Source organism: Serpula lacrymans (genome assembly GCF_000218685.1).
Source record: "Serpula lacrymans var. lacrymans S7.9 unplaced genomic scaffold SERLAscaffold_8, whole genome shotgun sequence".
Lineage (NCBI taxonomy): Eukaryota > Fungi > Basidiomycota > Agaricomycetes > Boletales > Serpulaceae > Serpula > Serpula lacrymans.
The window spans coordinates 596,929-615,306 of NW_006763297.1; the positions used below are offsets into that span (position 1 = coordinate 596,929).

The following is an 18,378-nucleotide window of genomic DNA, read 5'->3' on the forward strand; positions in this document are numbered from 1 at the left end:
ACAATTTTCGGACCTTTTCTTCATTTTCATTCTCCGCTTTAACCTTGTATACTTTAGCTTTCACACATGGTGCCACGCGGCACTTCCCCTTTTGTTCAAAACACCTCTTTCTTGCGCCGCATTGCCTTCTTCTTATTTTAGATACAACTCTCTCACACAGTGGAGCTGGTCATGCGGGCTAGGCCCCATGACATCATCAGCCACTGACTTTATCAACTGTACAGTACATAAGTACAAACACTCTGTATTAGTATATATACCCCAATAGGTCCAGGAGACTCCTCAGTGAGTCCTCCTGTTGTATACCAACAAACTATCTGCAGCTTAAGGGGTAACCACTCCCTCTTCACTACCTTTATAGTGTGTTCCTGTGTGCGCCAGAGTAACTAACTCTTGGTTGTTACAGCCACCACTGGTCTTGTGTTATGAGTTCTTTTGTTTTGTATTGTCCTGGGTGACCGGCTATAATGGAGTCGTGATTTTCATGTATGATTTTCTCTCTGAGCTTTGCATCTTTTGGGACATACATCCTTGCTTTGAAGAATATGAATCCTTCATTATCTTTCCGCCACCCGTTGTCGATGATGAGAACTGTTGTTAGAAAACCACACACAAAACAAACTAACACACAATCCTCCCAGATTCCACGGAACTTGTTTATGGGCTTTGCCTTTTAGAACAGTGGAGTGGTCTGGTTGTTCGTGGGGTGGTACATATAAAGATCCTTCAAAGTAAAACCCAGAGGTGTATGAGTGTGGGTTTTGAGGAGGAGGGATAGTTGAATTTATAGGAAGATAGGTGCTTTGTGGCGAGTATAGACGAGCACTACCTTGCTAATGGTAGCACAAGGTAGGTTTGAGAACGACGAGGTTCCCAGTGATAGCAGGCTCCTGACGCACAAACTGTAGTGCTCAGAAGGACTCTAATCGAAAGGGATGACAATGACTTCAAAAGTGGGAAGTGACAATGACAGCAGTTGACAGTGGTAGAAGTGGGAAGTGTTGTGACCACACTGGATCACAAGTAGCAGAGAGTAGTGAACTTGAGATTAGAGAAGAAGTCTGGATTCGAGTTCTTGTTGTTTTACAAGGTAAAATACAGGGGTTTATATAGTAAAAGAAAAGTAGGCTATGCACAGTATAGCTGTGCAAAAAGAATGAGAAAGAACATGAAGGAAGGAATGTACACTGACAAATCCTGCATAGGTAGTACAGGATAAGATTGTCAAAAAAGGAAAAGAAAGAGATAGAACAATGAATGCTGTGAGTAATGTCACAGGTTTGTACAGCCATAAAGTAAAGTCCAATAGCAAAAAGAGAGCAGGAAAATCATAATGTCATGGGAAGATGCAGTAAAAAAAAGGGCAAGGCAAAACACTATCAGTATCAACACAGTTCCTTTATTGTCAGTCAGACATTCTAAAAAAATATGTGTCCATAAAAATGATTCAAAAATCAAAAATAATCGCACTGTAAATGAATGTTCTGCTGAAGAAAAAGAAACTGGAGCCACCAGTCCACCACCTAGTCCAAATCTGACAGTTCCATGGCCTTACCAATGAACTGGTTGTGTTGGACCACCTGATCAAACGAGGGAGGGAGAGGAGTAGTTCCAATTTGGAACAAGTGAGTCCCAGGCAGCGTGTGGTAGGTGTAGCTGTAGTGAAGACGATGGACAAAAGATAAGTGTACCCAAGTGAATGGGACAGCAATGAACATGGGCAGCGCAAGGGGATGAACCTTCTCCAGCTCAAAAACTACCCACCCACGCTCCAACCAGGCAAGACGAGCGACCGATGTTTTGATAGTATATGATGGCAGATCGACGTCATAAGATGGACCTGTTGCCCTATTTGAACCGGCCGCCGGGGCTTTGCTGATATCAGCAGTGGCACGTGGTAGTCAACGGATCGGCAACGGAAGCGGATAGGAAGTGGTGACATCAGAAATGGTGGGGGTGCAAATAAGATGAGGCGGAGGAGGGTGGAGGTGACGAAAAAGTGGATTAGAATGGGGATCCAGAAACAACCGTCAGGTGAGAATAAAAAAGAGAGGAAGGGGCCCATGGTGGGGCTAGGCAAAGGAAGGGGAGTAAGGGAAACAACAAAAGCGAGGGCGCAATGCAATGTGTAGCCAGTGGTGATGCAAAAATTTGCCGAAATGCTGAAATGCGGAAAGTACCGGATGGAAAAGCAAAGGTGAGCGTGACTGGATTGCCTAATAGAGGTGGTGCTGATCAGCCACAAGTTCAAAAAAGGCAATATTAATTACTATTCCACGTGGCACTTGTCGGAGATTTCTGGAAGTGGCTGCAAGGTATTGCACTGGATTGCAAGCCCACAATCAACGGCACCAGTTGCAATTGATTATCGGGAAAACCCTTATCTTTGCAATGCAACTACAATCTAATCGTAATCACTGGGTCTGAAACCTGTAATCAATTGCAATCAATATTGTATCCCCTTTAGGAGTATCTGAAAAACAATATTTTTTTGGCTTTGCAAGAGACAAAATAAATTGCAATATTTTATTCCAATTGTAAGTATGGTATTTGTACTGACAGGGACTTGAACCCGCGGCCACCCCACTTGCAAGAGCCATTGCAACCAAGTTTTTTTTTCAATATAACCACTTCGCCAAAGAGCTGACATTACTATAGAAGTGTACATCAATATAACTAATTCTTTTGCTGGACTGCTTGTAATGTACTTACGAAGTGATTGCAACACCACACAAGTATCAGCAAAGGTTGATTTGTAACAAATATGTTAGAGTATGAAATCAAATAGCTACTTGGTACGACGAGTGCGCTTTGTAGTAGTGGTGCCAATTTCAGTACTACCTGTAGCTACTTCTGCAGACTTCCCTTTACCACTTTGACCCTTCTTGGTTTTCATCACCGGTGCATTGGTAATATTATCTCTGGCCTCCTCCTCTAAAATATCAACTCCATCAGTGCCAACGAGCTTGCGAGAGAAAATGTTATCAGTAGATAAAACATTAATCTGCACGGCAGATGGTGCAGCGGTTGCCACTACTACTTCAATATCATCTTCGTCAGAAAAAATATCCATTTTGGCCATTGCTTGTTCAACTTCTTCGTTATAGTGATCTTCTTGCCCTGCTATAACTGCCTGAATAGTCTTGCGTGAAGAAAAAATGTACCGGTCAAAGATTTTGTATATCTCTTTGACTTGTTTCTTGTCAGCTTTCATAATGAGGATTTTCTTGTAGTTGCGGAACAGGTCAAAGTACTTTAAACCTGATTTGGCACCTTTGCCATCATGTGGAAATTCTTCGTCAGGAGAAACTAAGAAAACAGCCTATATAGCAAGATCAGAATGACAGCCGCTCAGAATAGTCTACTTTTAACTCACCACAACTGCTCCCCATGCTAGAGATCCTGGAGTATTCATGGTGACATCCCATGTTTTTGCATTACTTTTACCACCAGCGCGGCCACCCTCAAGTGACTTTGGTCCATGAAATGCGACTTTGAGAATCTGAGCAACAATGGTAAGTCAGTTCTCGTACATGATTTTAGTGACTACATTACCTTGGCAATTGCGGTACTTCCAAAGACATTTTTCATGTCCATTACACCGTCAGGAAACAGAACAGGTGGGAACATATCATACTTTATTTGCTCTCCGACCAGTTTGGCTCCTTGTAATATTTTCAGCTCCGGAACTGAGGTCCTGTCAAACAGGACTTCAAAATAATGCTGTGGGAGACCAAATATTTTGCTGGCTTCGCCACGAATTTTGAAAATGACATCTGAACGGCCACTGCGTAGCCTTTTTTGAAACTTAGATTATAAAAAAACAATTTGTTACTTTTACATATGAAATGAATGGCGTAAAACAGACATACCAGGTTGCCGAGATGCTGGCTATCCTTCATTAAACGATGGAAGTGGATGGGAATGAATTCATGCAGTTCTCTAATTTGCGTCTGCTCTTCCGCAAGTGCTGATGCATAGCGTTTTGGAGAGTCCACTATCGGCACATCGGATCCAGCTGGCCGTTCTGCTCAAAACCACAGTAAATTTACCGACATATCAACCATAATCCCATATTTCTTTGCGAGCTTCCCAATCTCCTCATCGTGAGCAATGACCTCCTTTGGGACAGCTGATGCCCGAGCTCGTGTAGGCTGCTTTGCCTTAAGCAATGCATTGTCCCTTTTCAGCCGCCTGTTGTCATTGCGGATCTCATGTAAGTGCAGTTGCGTAGCCTGAAGTGCCTGTGATGATGCTTGATTTTTATGATCCGCAGAAGGCAACGCATTTACTTACTTTTCTGAGCTCTGCAATGGATGCACCATCTCCCGGCATCGCAAGTGCCAGGAGATCCTGTCTATGGCTGTTATTAGATGACTGGCCCTCAAATGTGTGCTTCTTGTTGCCAGGTTCGTCACAGCTCTCCTCCGAATCATCACAGTTGTCAGTTGTTTCTGAAGAAAAGACACGATTAAAGTTCTCTTGTTCATCTGAGTCTGAATTGCCGTCATGTCGTCTTGCACCGTGTTGAGGCATCTGGCTGAGGAATGTTGGGTCACGTCAATGCTGGGAGGGCAAACATAAACAGCGAGATTTTAAAGCAGTTGCAGCCGACTTACATAAAATGAAACACGAGGATGCTGCGTTTCCATTATGTATACATTGTAACATGAGGATGCAGCAAGCCTTTGGTGCGTTGGATGTATGACGTTCATATTACATCAAACGCCTTTTCTCCTGTCGTTTCCACTACCGATGATGTTACCATTACAGATAATCTTTTTCAAGTTTGCGGTAGGAATGATGGTACTCTCGGCGTAGGACGAGTAATGAGCAAGATTCGGAGTCTAATATAAATTTAGTGATCAAACGAATGCGGATAATCATCCTGTCAGTCTACTCACCCACTTATCCTGACCCAAAATCAGCCTGGCAAGCCAAATAGCAGCAGCAGCTATCAATGATGGAGGTGCAGCCAACAATCTCCACTCTAGGCATTGAATCTCGAGGAAGTACTTGACAATCGTGCGAGCCTTCACGTCATATTCGTCTGCCTTGCTGATCCGCCTCAAGAAGTGCATTGGGCTGGGATAACTCAAATTCCAGTCGAGCGTCTTCAAGACATAGCACTCTGCTTGGAGGATCTCAGTTTTGAGCGAGATAGGTCCAAGAGTATTTGCTTCCCTGAGAGATATAAGAAAATCCCAGAAAGCGAGCAGAGCTGGGTGTGTCCAAGCGATCTGAGAATTGTTCGCTACCCCTGATACTGGGCCACTGGGAAGCAGAATGTCCTCGCCCGGTAGTGGATCCAATATGACTGCGACGGTCGCGTCATCCCAGGGTGGTCTTCCACGTACAGGAATAAGCTAAGCTCCCCTAGCATAAGGAGTATCCAGATATTCCAGGACTGATTTGGAATTATATGGTGAAAATGGTACTTTGTCTGTTGTGGCATAGGGCTTAACGCGCAACGCGCAACGCAGTTTTAGGCAGGCAATCTGTAAAACGGGCAGAGTAAAAATGGGGCTATTGTGCGATCCATTTAGGACGATTAATGTTGAAAGTTGCTCTAAGCCAAAAGACCACGAACCTGAGGTATCACTGTGAAAAGTGGAGAGATGTCATAATGGGTCCTTTTAGATGGCCTTACCAAATCATTTGGAGACGGTTCTTGTGAAAGAGATCGAGCTCTACGTCGAGAAGTCCTAGCCTCATCTGTGAGCGGTTCAGGATCTTGTATTTCGGACTCGTGTCTGTTTATTTTCCCCGGGCGTTTTCGGTCATAACTATGAAAATAAACAGACAAATATTCAAAGTCTGTGCTTTCAAAGCTAGATAAATCATCTAGCGTGAAGTAGTCCCAGTCCGTAACGCCCGGGCTTGCCCCCCAGTCCTTGAGATCCCGAGCCCACGAGCCAAGCCTTCCTTGTTCCTCCGACGCTAAAGTAGGAGGATCTAAAGCAAACTTGAATAGTTTCCTATCGGAAAGGTCTAAGAATGAATTCAGTTCATTGACAATACCCAAACGAGGACAGATAGTGCGCACCAAAGTTGTATTCGCCAAAACTCGCACTGGTGTTCACCCAACCATTTGAATAACACGCAGCATTTACGAGAGCCCTCCCGTTTTCAACAAGAGACGTTGGCGAAGATAAGTGTACGAAGAATCGGCACAGTACAAGAAGTGCGCAACGGATGGAGCCACAATTTCTTCAACCTTTGCCGCGACAAAAAGGCAAGTGATACCGACTAGTTGCAACTTTGCAAGGGAAACGACGCGTGCGGAAAGGAATCGATCGATAAGGTTAACGCACAAGAACAGCGTTTCTGGCAAAAGACGAAAACGGACGTGGACTTGGACCAGCCAGTCAGTGAGGATTCCACGCATCTTCCACGCAAGCTCTTTCTGGCTTTCCATGTAGTTCGGGTTGGGCATAGTGGTAAGCTGCACGTTATGAATCATCGGTGATATAGTTAATGAGTATGTCAAAACAATGCGCACCTCGATCTCTTTCATGTAGTTAAAGATCTCAATCACATACTCGCTAACCATCAAATGGTCGTCTGCATCCTCGGCATCGAGGTCATCCCATTGGTCACCGTAGGGATCTGCCTCTGGTTCACTATCTGCGTAAGCTTCAAGAGCAGCTTCTTCGGCTTCCTGTTGTAACTGTTCTTGTTCGAAGAGTTTCACTTCGTCAGGGATGTCTGAGGACGTGCGCCGCTTCTTGAAGACACGATTGTCCTCGACGTCATCCTCGTGCTTTGCGGGGGCCGAGTTGGCAGGCGAGTTGGAACCTCTGATGGACAAGTCTCGTCTACAACGGTTTGCAAAGCTAAACCCGAACGTCTCGTCGAGACCCGGCGTGGCTGAGGTTCTGCTGAGGGAGCTGCATTGGTAGTTGGATGGTCATCGATTGCCATGGCATCTTCATCTGCAACCTTTCCAGACTCCTCCTTCACCTTGTCCAGATTCTGCACTTGAGGTGCCACAACTGTACTCCTTGTGGCAAGACGTGTCGTAGAACCTGAGACAGTGCACAATGGTTGCCTTGCTGCAGCAACCAGGGACGGTTTTGACTTGATCACGACGCCATCAAATTTCTCCTTAACCTCCTTGACGGGATCAGCTTCTTTCCTCTTCCCTTTGACTTCCTTAGCTGGAACGTTAGTGGTTTTGTTCTTGTTCACGAATCTCGTGACTTCTCCCAGAGCCTCACGCTTTCTCTTCCCTTGAGCGGCGAGATTGACCTTGTTCTCATCATTACCGTTCGCCTTTGCTCAAGATGCAGCGGTTGCAGCAGTAGCTCAGGTCAGACCACCAATCGTAGCAGTACCAGAGCCATTCGATGATGGGGGTTTCACTCGGGCAGTAAGACGCGATGGACGAGCATTGGCATTCTCGTTATCTTTAAGAGTTGTCGTACGAGTTGTCCGCGTTACACGCCGTGTCTATTAAATGAGCGATGAAGTCACAACAACGAGCGAGTAAAAGATAGAGAAAGCTCACAGGAATATTCGAAGCCATGAACAAGAAATGTCCGTTGAACAATAACTAGGATATGATAGACGACAGAAATGAAAAATGAAAGGGTAAGAACGTTGCAGACTGAAGCCAAAGGTGGAGAACGACGGAATATCCATACTAGGGACTGCTTGTCTGTTCCCAGTTGTCCTTAGGTATGCTTCGCTGGCAATTCGGACCACATCTTCTTTGTGCGCAAGAACCAATCAGAATCGACTGTGTCAATGAGAAAGAAGTCGCCAGAAACTTCGTAGTCTGGGGCCATAGCTGCACCACGAACTATTGAACGAAGAGGGACGAACTCAGCATCTGAGCGTGACTTTTCCCGAATTCGCCAGAGCCCAAGGTCCTTGTCTTTGTGTCGCCGCCGACCTACTGGAGCATCATATGGTTGAACCAGCGCAAACGGATAATCAACCTGATCAATGGTACAAATAAATAGCATGATGAGGCGAGCGAAAATCCTTGAGTCCACTGTTTGCAGTAGGACACAATCATATCGTGGATGATTGTAAAACCAAGGGTTACATCGAAGGTAATTGGTATATTGTCGCCAATCGACTATAGATTCATAGTCAACTTTCATGAAACAATATTCTGTAATCTTGTCTTCAGCCCCCAATTTGATGCGTTTCCCACCAGGGAATGCTATATTATTTGCGCTGAAAAATATGTTAAGGTAATTTGAGAGCCTTATACGAAAGCTTGTGAATGCTGTATCATCCTTGCGTGCTTCTTCCAGGCCTTGAAATGATGTTGCAGGACACTTTGAGCCTAGCGACACATGACTCGTTTCGGTGATCTTCAAGTCAACTTCATCCCCTTCGAGATCACCCGTTAACTGGCTATCAAAAGCTGCTATATCCTGGCGGATAAAGCATGACACCAGACACCAATGGTCAGCCTGAAGGATCTAAGTGATGATATCAGATACTGGTTGTCCTTATAAATTAGACAGACCAACCTGTTCAGCAACGTGTTTGAAGTTTGTTCGGAATCGATAAGAATCCTTGAGTGGGCCATGTAACTGCTCGTTTGGTTTTGTATTGTAGTTCCGGGTTACGCCTTTTGCTTCGATGTCTTCAAATGCATGTTTATTCATGTGCATCTTCGGAAAGTTCCAACTTTTGTCTCTAAGTCCATCTGCCGCCTTTAAATATTCCTGCACAAGTCTTTAATAATTAATGAAAAATAATGATGGCAACCTACATCCATAGCTTGTGAAAATAGCTTCAAAGCTTGTCTACCAGCTGCAATAGTCTCTGTCGTGTGAACTGTTAGTCCTGTATACATATCAACATCAAGGAAGAGGCGAATGCTCTTCAAAAGAAGATGTGCTGGCTTGTGTAATCGAACATCAAATATATTGTGCGAAGCAAAGATAACCATCTACAATAGGTATTTAAAAAACGACGAAGGACGAACCATACTGATTATACCTTGGATATATCTTCATGCTTTGTTGCATCCGAAAATTCTATGCTAGCCACTCTGTCAAAATGGTTCAGATTTCGCCAACGAGGCATACCATTGAACCTAGTGTGATTTAATATATGTTATAAGTGTTAATAAGATAAGAGTGCGTACTGATCATCAAGCTGATGGGATGCTGCTCGGCCCTCTGCTTCTATCCAGAATAGAAACTCCTTCCAGAGATGATGGCCCCATAGGCCACTATTATGTGCATGTAGCCGGTCCCAAGATAATGCTTGATGCACATCAGAGTAACGGAACCTCCAAAAGACATTCTTATCCCATATGAGCATAATATAGCAGTATTAAAGATATCTCACCTTAACAGGACGAAGTCCACAGTTCTTGAGGACAATTTCCTTGTCTGCCGCTGTTTGCTGCTGCTCCGCTTCTAGTAATATAGATTCTGAATGAGCACTGGTCCGACGAGTAAATGTCTGTGTTGTATCTGAAAGTTTGTCCCTCGGTACAAGGCATATTGGGCACGGAAAATTACAATTTGTCCCACGTAATGAAGACATTGCACATCTATGAAGGATAAATAACTAGTTGATGAATACAAAGAATTTACTTACTGTTCCTCGTAGTCAGCAGAAAGTATCAAAATAATAGGGAAAAGATAAAGAACATCACCCTCAGTGCGCTGATAATAATAGCCAGTCTTGGCGTGAAGTTCTAAAGATTCAACAACTTTCAAAAATGATTCATGCCATACGACATTCTTGAAGTTAGCAAAACTCTTTTTACCCTTATGTTCCTCATCTTCCGGCACCTGTAATGAATAACCATTATGCTCTGTATAATAGTGTGGATTGAATAATATATACCACCGGAAGCCACCCTACAACTCTTCCACCTCCGACACCTGTACCATTTCGGATATCAGTGGGCAAGTTTGCACATCGTGCAATTACGGGATAGCCCTTTACAGTCCCGGAAGAAGACAGAATTGTTTTATCAGCATATAAAATAAAACATAGAGGCTTTCCACCATCTGGAAGCCTTGACTACAACATGTACATTAATTGTATACAATAGCAAATAAGTTCAACATCACGTACTTGAATATCCCAGAAATCCCCAGCTGTCCATGGTTCGTCAATGAATTGTACAAAATTGTCACCGTTAAATTTGGAAAGCCGTTCGGCATCAAATACAAAGTGCTCTGAGAGGTGCGGGTTCCCTAATAAGTCCAATGCCCAATCCCACAGCGAACGAAAATGAACATCAAAGGAATGGTCTTTGCCTTGATATGGTACATTGATTACAGTCTTTTCAAACTGGACTTATTTGTTGTCAGTTCTCATACGCAATAAATGTGTACAATATCACAAACCGGAGTTAGGGCATGAGAAGCAATCTTCCATGTCTCGTAAAGGTCAGATTGATCTTTCAGAGTGAACGAGCCAGGGTCTTGTATACTCTGGTGAATGACCTTGACTAATCTATTTATCTGGTCTTTATTTAACGCTGCTTCAAGAGCGACCTCCGCAAATTCAAAGTCGACCCGGGATTTGAATGGCTGCCACGGACATGAGTTTTTGATGCGTGCTTTGCCAGAAAATCCACGTTTGAAATCAGAGAAATGGTCCACTTTTGCAGTGCGGCCACTTGTAGGGTGGTACTCAGTTTTGATATCATCTATTTGAAGACTTTCCCCCATGAAGTTCAGCCCGACAGGGGGTGCATCATGAAAACGAGATGATCCTGTAAAGATAAAATAGTAACGACCGACAAGCACCAGACTGATATATACCTACCATAGTTATCTTCTACGTCAAAATTGGTGTCGGTGTTTTCCCATACATGTTTTGACGAAGATCCCACTGCAAATTGTTTCTCTAGTTTTTTCGCTAAGCAGAAACGTTAATGAGTACTCAGTTTCCATGTCAGACTGATCTGCCTACCTTCTTTTTTTTCTTTCCGAAGCTGCTTGTCTAATTGAAGGTCTTGCGCCAAATCTGCCATCCGCTTTATACATGTTGCTTTGTGTCTGGGGAGGCCCATAGGCTTGAAACGTCCCCCGCAGGAAGGGCAAGCTTTGAGGCCATCATCGTGATTGTCGAGAGCAATAGATTCTGTGTGGAGATACACACTGGGAACCTTTTGCTTGTCCTTCGGCATGTTTATCAAGGAGTTGTTGATACAGAGTTCTTGAGGATAGAGCTTGAAGCCAGTACAGATATACAGTTATGGGCGAAGCTGACTATGTACAGACAGATTGAAGGACGTCGTCGTTGGTGAGAGCGAATCGATGCGGACGCAATACGGTTGCCATCTGGTTGCAACCGAACCGGCCGACTGTTAGTAAGCTACACTGCTTGCACGCTGCTTATCACACCAACCCAATCACGTGCTCTTGCAACCAGTATAGGAAATCTCCGACACTGTGCCTGTGTGGCGCAAAGGCGAGTCTTTTTGAATATTCGCTTCGTTATTGACACCTGTCCATGCTACCAATCAACTTTGGTGCATGACACTGTGTGACCAGCTCCACTGCGTGAGATACTTGTATCTAAAATAAGAATAAAGGCAGCACCGCGCGAGAAAGGTGGAGTTTGAACTACAAGGGGAAGTGCCACATGGCACAGTGTGAAAACTACAGTACAAGGTTAAAGCGGAGAATGAAATTTAAAGGAAAGGTCCGAAAATGAAAAGTAAAGTAAATGGTCACATGACTTGGTCATGTGACTTGGAAAATAAAAGTAGAAGTACAAAAGTGAAGCATAAGTAGGTGCTGGTATGTCAATTGTAACATTGGGAATACAAGAACATTCCTATTCCTCCTGGAATCAAGAATGAAGTCATAGAATTGCTCAGAGACAAAATCAAAGCTGGAGACTATGAGCCTAGCCAGTCGTCTTATCGCTCTAAGTGGTTTTGCGTTCAGAAGAATTCTAGTACTCTCAGAGCACTGCAAGACCTGGAAACTCGTCTAGAAGAAACTATTGAAGCCTCTATCCCTATCCCCAATGCCAGTACCTTCGAAACATTCTTTGACTATATTCGCTCAATCAGGGAAAATGAAAGGTCTGCTATTTTTGGTTTACTGAACAACCTTCAATATCGTCACAACATGAGTTCACTCTCACTAACTTCAGACTATGTCGTGAGAGGACACCATGGCTTTGATGAAAACCACAACCTTTATGCGGATTATGTCCTGCTCCATGCTCATTTGCGATTTGACCAGAATCATGGACCTGGAAGAGCACAATCTATTATCAGTCGCTCAGGAACTGCACATATTCGCTTCTTTCCTCAAACAGAGTCATTTCCAATTCCCACTGATGAAGATATAAATGGACCTCCATCACGTGATATGAATGGTCAAGTCAATGTGATGGTGGAGGTAATACAAGAATCCAATTCGGAGCCAATACACAATCATATAAATGGATTAATTAATGATGACTCATCCACTGATTCTGAATCACCACCCCCATATTTGCGTCAACAGTTACCATCAAATATCAGTGACTCACCCCCATCACCATCCTCTACCAATGCTACTATTGCTTCATCACTTTCTCCTGATAATCGCACACTCATGCACCATAATTGCACACTCATGCATACTATTCGCAATGATAGTCAAGAGGATGAAAGGGAGATTGAATCCTCACCTCCCCTTCACTTATCCTTCTCCACAACAATAGGAGCGGAGCATCAACCTTCCATCAATATATCATCCGATATTACTCTTTATCTTCAAACTTCCATGCATCACTATCATCATTTTCCCACGTCACCATCAGCTCAGCCATTATCAATTATTCACACCAGTACCAGAAATTCTACCCCAATTCTAACACATCTTCACTCCATCCTGAACGCTTACATCAAGCATTACAAGCACCTAACATGTCCTGGCTCGAAGGGTTTCATATTACTAAAGAAGCTCTCATCATCGAGATTGTGGTGGGAGTGTTACTTGTCCTCGCCCTTTTCTACGGTTTTGTCTTCCCTCATATCCGCGCTTATTGTCGATGAGAACGTGTTGAGGTTATTCACCTCCACAACAGGACAACTCATCCATCCAGTGCATCTACATTCACCATCAGCACTGAGGTACTTGCTAGTGCCACAGTTGAAGTTTGAGGTAGATGCTGGTGATACATTTCTATATTCCTTTCTTACTTAACACTCCATTCAGCGCTCTTGGACCATATGCCATTTTTTCCCTTTTTCTTCTTTCTTGTTATATATCTATTACTTGTACAAAATGGCCTCTTATATTTCTATGTTATCGGGTTTTTCCTTCCTTTACTCTTGTACCAACTTCTTTTTCTATTGTCTATGTTCCCCTTTCGTTCTTATGTGATCTTTTTCCTTCCCCCCTTGTAAAACTTCCGACCTCATCCCTATCCTATTCGGTCCGAGATGATGCAAAACTACCACGGCACTTTCCTTCTTTGAACACTTTTTGTTTTAACCCTAGTTACATGATAGACATTGTGGACCCTATACCTGTACCAGCACCTGATTGGTCAAGTTTTGGACCTTACAAACGTGTTGATCGCAAAGTCAAACCTGTTCCTGGAGTATTCCCAGAAGATGCACGTGTCACTCGGTCATTTCCAGAAGACCCACTCCTTTCGCTCCCACCCCTTCCTGTCCTTCCCCAAGAATTCATGCCCACACCAAAGCTCATCAAGGAGCGCCTTTATGACGAAATGAAGCTAAACTCTGATGGATTCTTATGGGATAAAGGAGAGGATGACAAATGTAGATGACTTAATAAAGAAAGTAAAAGAGAAGATAGAAAAGAAAGAGGACGGTGTCATGCACCAAAGTTGATTGGTAGCATGGACAGGTGTCAATAATGAAGCGAATATTCAAAAGACTCGCCTTTGCGCCACACAGGCACAGTGCCACGTGGAATAGTAATTAATATTGCCCTTTTCGAACTTGTGGCTGATCAGCACCACCTCTATTAGGCAATCCAGTCATGCTCACCTTTGCTTTTCCATCCGGTACTTTCCGTGTTTCAGCATTTCGGCAAATTTTCGCGTCGCCACTGGCTACACATTGCATTGCGCCCTCGCTTTTGTTGTTTCCCTTACTCCCCTTCCTTTGCCTAGCCCCAACATGGGCCCCTTCCTCTCCTTTTTATTCTCACCTGACGGTCGTTTCTGGATCCCCATTCTAATCCACTTTTCCGTCACCTCCACCCTCCTCCTCCTCATTTTATTTGCACCCACACCATTTCTGATGTCACCACTTCCTATCCGCTTCCGTTGCCGATCCGTTGACTACCATGTGCCACTGCTGATATCAGCAAAGCCCCGGCGGCCGGTTCAAATAGGGCAACAGGTCCATCTTTATGACGTCGATCTACCATCATATACTATCAAAACATCGGTCGCTCGTCTTGCCTGGTTGGAGCGTGGGTGGGTAATTTTTGAGCTGGAGAAGGTTCATCCCCTTGCGTCGCCCATGTTCATCGCTGTCCCATTCACTTGGGTACACTTATCTTTTGTCCATCGTCTTCGCTACAGCTACACCTACCACACGCTGCCTGGGACTCACTTGTTCCAAATTGGAACTACTCCTCTCCCTCCCTCGTTTGATCAGGTGGTCCAACACAACCAGTTCATTGGTAAGGCCATGGAACTGTCAGATTTGGACTAGGTGGTGGACCGGTGGCTCCAGTTTCTTTTTCTTCAGCAGAACATTCATTTACAGTGCGATTATTTTTGATTTTTGAATCATTTTTATGGACACATATTTTTTTAGAATGTCTGACTAACAATAAAGGAACTGTGTTGATACTGATAGTGTTTTGCCTTGCCCTTTTTTTTACTGCATCTTCCCATGACATTATGATTTTCCTGCTCTCTTTTTGCTATTGGACTTTACTTTATGGCTGTACAAACCTGTGACATTACTCACAGCATTCATTGTTCTATCTCTTTCTTTTCCTTTTTTTGACAATCTTATCCTGTACTACCTACGCAGGATTCGTTAGCATACATTCCTTCCTTCATATTCTTTCTCATTCTTTTTGCACAGCTATACTGTGCATAGCCTACTTTTCTTTTACTATATAAACCCCTGTATTTTACCTTGTAAGAAAACAACAAGAAATCCAATCCAGACTTCTTCTCTACTCTCAAGTTCACTACTCTGCTACTTGTGATCCAGTGTGGTCACAACACTTCCCACTTCTACCACTGTCAACTGCTGTCATTGTCACTTCCCACTTTTGAAGTCATTGTCATCCCTTTCGATTAGAGTCCTTCTGAGCACTACAGTTTGTGCGTCAGGAGCCTGCTATCACTGGGAACCTCGTCACCTCGTCATCCTCGTCATTCTCAAACCTACCTTGTGCTACCATTAGCAAGGTAGTGCTCGTCTATACTCGCCACAAAGCACCTATCTTCCTATAAATTCAACTATCCCTCCTCCTCAAAACCCACACTCATACACCTCTGGGTTTTACTTTGAAGGATCTTTATACGTACCACCCCACGAACAACCAGACCACTCCACTGTTCTAGGAGGCAAAGCCCATAAACAAGTTCCGTGGAATCTGGGAGGATTGTGTGTTAGTTTGTTTTGTGTGTGGTTTTCTAACAACAGTTCTCATCATCAACAGCGTAAGTAGGTACTTGGTATGTCAATTGTAACATTTTGTAGAGCTTCATAGCCCTATTGATTTTGTGAACCTCTTCTGCCGCCAATACAAGGTTTTGTTTCTCATATTCTGCAGATAGAATGGTTCTGCAATGGCTGGTGCCACATTGCACTCCAACAACTCTACTGCATGTTCATTACCAAGATTCCCCTGGATTGAGAGGGCCAGGAACTGGGTTACAAGATCATCTGTCCTCACGTTTCCTTGTTTGAAGGAACAAATTTGCTGATGCACTTAGTCACGCTGAGCTTGTGGTTTGAAATATTTGTCAATTTTAACTTTGAATTTGTCCCAGGTAGGCCAGTAACTAGTGGTGTAGCACTCCTGGAGTTTTACTTGGGTGTATCAACTCGCCACAGGTCCTTGTGAGGCAGCATCAAACTATAACAAGACAACACCTGTCTCTGACTGCACTTGCAGGGAGTAAGAGGTACAATGAGTTCTGAGGTTGATAGATGCTAGAGATTATAGCAGATAAAGGACTGAGAGTAAACTCAAGGGTTTTGATAAGGAGTAAAGTGGGTGATTCAAGTAATAAAAAGCTAAAGAAGAACTATGCATGAGTATGTAGGATTTTTATAGCTAATTGTCTATCTCTTAGACCAAAAGAGGAATAATAGAAGAAGTGGTCTGAGGATGAAACTAACCAATAAGAAAAGAACAGCTTATTGTACAACTTCTAGGATTAATCAGCAGGTGAGAGAATATACCAATAATAGATGTGTCAGGCATGTTCAGGAACTGTTTCCTCATGATGAGGTACAATCCTGGCTAGAGCCTCTATTATTATCTCGAAGAACTGGTGGGACTTGAAGCTGGTTGGCAAGATCTCAGCTATTAGTCTTTACCTATTGTGCTGGCTGGCTGGGAATACTACCCAGTCTCTGATCTGCAATATAAAGTGGTAACAATGGTTGAGAAAACCCGTTAGGGCAATAAGGAGAAGTAACAGGAAAAGTGTTTGAGAACCAAGACATGAAAGCAAAGATAATAAGAAAAGTAAATGATCCTTACAGTCCTTTGAGTCTTAACAGCACAGCTATTATGATTTTAAAATCATCGGCAAATGCATCCCAGTTTGTCTTGATCCAAATTTAGAGCTTGATCCACCATTCAGCAAATTGAGCCTGGTCTTTTTCAAAAGTGCCAGGGTCAGCAGCAATTTTGACTTTTTTTGTTGAATTTTCACTTCACTTGCTCAGATGGGTTTGCCTGAAGCTTGCTAAGCTGCACTGTCAATGCTAGAATCTGTACATGTATTTTGTGCAGTAGTGTGCTGACATCAGGTTGTTGGGTTCTCAATGACATGTTAACTTGTTCAATATGTAAAAGTAAAAATAACTAGGGGTCCCCGTTTGCTATCTGTGGATCTACCTCTTCCCAGCTGAGTATTGGATCTTAATCTCTGACTACCCACGCTATAGTATTTGTAATTGTGTATATAAAAAGTAAATGTAGTAAACCCTGGCCCTGGTCTAAACAGTTGTTAGGGGCTGGTCTGCCTATTAGGCTATCAACCCTTCTCCAGACTAGCAGAGACAAGTGCCTAACCTGGTCAGAGATACTTGAAGAAGAAGATGTTGTATGTAAACTAGCAACAGAGGTTCCACACCATCTGCTGCACTAAATACTCCCCTTAACACTGGGGGCCGTTGTCATTCACCAAAGTTGATTAGTAGCATAGACAGGTGTTAATAACAAAGTAAATATATAAAGACTTGCCTTTATGCCACACAGGCATAGTGCAACATGGAATAGTAATTAATATTGCCTTTTTTGAACCTGTGGCTGATCAACACCCACCTCTATTAGGCAATCAAATTGTGCTCACCTTTACTTTCTATTTGGTACTTTCCGTATTTTGGCATCTCAGCAATTTTTTGCATTGCCACTGGCTACACATTGCACCCTCGCTTTTGTCATTTTCCTTTCTCCCATTCCTTTACTTAGCCCCACTATAGGCCCATTTTTGTCCTTTATCTTCTTACCAGACAGCCATTTCTAGATCCCCATCTTAATCCAACTTTTTGCCACCTCTTTGCCCCTCCTACTTGTTTTTCTTGCTCCTCCACCACACCTGATGTTGCTGCTTTCCATCCTTTTCTGTTGCCAATCTGTTGACCACCACATGCCTCTGCTAATCTCAGCAAAGCTCTGGCAGCCAGTCCATCTTCATGATATTGATCTTCCATCATCCACTATTAAATCATTGGTCGCTCATCTTGCCTGGTTGGAATGTGGGTGGGTAGTTTTTGAGTTGGAAAAGGTCCATACCCTTGTGTTGCCCATGTACATTGTTTTGAACAAAGGTTGAGAAGAAACACTACACAGAAGATTAAGTCTCAGTCTCTAGTTTCAAGGATTTTTCTTTGAGTCTAGGAATAATCAGTAAAGTATAGTAGTATAATAAATGTCTCACCTCAGTCTCTAGTTTTGAGAGCTGAGGTGCAAGCTGGCTGTCATGCTATGTATAAGTATGTGATTATGTTATCTACTCTAAAAGTGTATACTGTCAAAGTCCAAGAACTGTTAGAGTATATATGAGAAATCTTTCTACTTTCAACACATTACTCTCCTATTTGCTTGGGTACATTTATCTTTTGTCAATCACCTTTGCTACAGTTACACTTACCACATGCTGCCTGGGACACACCTGTTTCAGATTCAAACTACTCCTCTCCCTCAGGCTCCCTTTTTTGACCAGGTGGTCCAATACAACCAGACCATTGGTAAGACCATG

At 43.3% G+C, this 18,378-nt stretch overlaps 5 protein-coding genes across 5 annotated transcripts; 1 reads left to right on the forward strand and 4 right to left on the reverse strand.

Annotated features, from left to right (window-relative positions):
* Window positions 1-2,788: 2,788 nt before the first annotated feature.
* On the reverse strand, window positions 2,789-3,630 carry SERLADRAFT_438866 (uncharacterized protein; the record flags this gene model as incomplete). Its single annotated transcript, XM_007319249.1, has 3 exons — window positions 2,789-3,322; window positions 3,377-3,502; window positions 3,556-3,630. The coding sequence occupies 3 exons, from the start codon at window positions 3,628-3,630 to the stop codon at window positions 2,789-2,791; spliced, it is 735 nt and encodes a 244-aa protein (XP_007319311.1).
* Window positions 3,631-3,901: 271 nt separating this feature from the next.
* SERLADRAFT_438867 (uncharacterized protein) lies at window positions 3,902-4,536 on the reverse strand (the record flags this gene model as incomplete). Its single annotated transcript, XM_007319250.1, has 3 exons — window positions 3,902-3,997; window positions 4,053-4,244; window positions 4,297-4,536. The coding sequence occupies 3 exons, from the start codon at window positions 4,534-4,536 to the stop codon at window positions 3,902-3,904; spliced, it is 528 nt and encodes a 175-aa protein (XP_007319312.1).
* Window positions 4,537-4,721: 185 nt separating this feature from the next.
* On the reverse strand, window positions 4,722-6,598 carry SERLADRAFT_361898 (uncharacterized protein; the record flags this gene model as incomplete). Its single annotated transcript, XM_007319251.1, has 4 exons — window positions 4,722-4,847; window positions 4,905-5,134; window positions 6,142-6,445; window positions 6,503-6,598. The coding sequence occupies 4 exons, from the start codon at window positions 6,551-6,553 to the stop codon at window positions 4,722-4,724; spliced, it is 711 nt and encodes a 236-aa protein (XP_007319313.1).
* A 1,078-nt stretch (window positions 6,599-7,676) lies between these two features.
* On the reverse strand, window positions 7,677-10,661 carry SERLADRAFT_370427 (uncharacterized protein; the record flags this gene model as incomplete). Its single annotated transcript, XM_007319252.1, has 10 exons — window positions 7,677-8,438; window positions 8,490-8,675; window positions 8,735-8,914; window positions 8,965-9,061; window positions 9,113-9,273; window positions 9,319-9,526; window positions 9,574-9,770; window positions 9,826-10,005; window positions 10,060-10,278; window positions 10,335-10,661. The coding sequence occupies 10 exons, from the start codon at window positions 10,659-10,661 to the stop codon at window positions 7,677-7,679; spliced, it is 2,517 nt and encodes an 838-aa protein (XP_007319314.1).
* Window positions 10,662-13,443: 2,782 nt separating this feature from the next.
* Window positions 13,444-13,734, forward strand: SERLADRAFT_349625 (uncharacterized protein; the record flags this gene model as incomplete). Its single annotated transcript, XM_007319253.1, has 1 exon — window positions 13,444-13,734. The coding sequence occupies one exon, from the start codon at window positions 13,444-13,446 to the stop codon at window positions 13,732-13,734; it is 291 nt and encodes a 96-aa protein (XP_007319315.1).
* Between the last annotated feature and the right edge of the window lie 4,644 nt (window positions 13,735-18,378).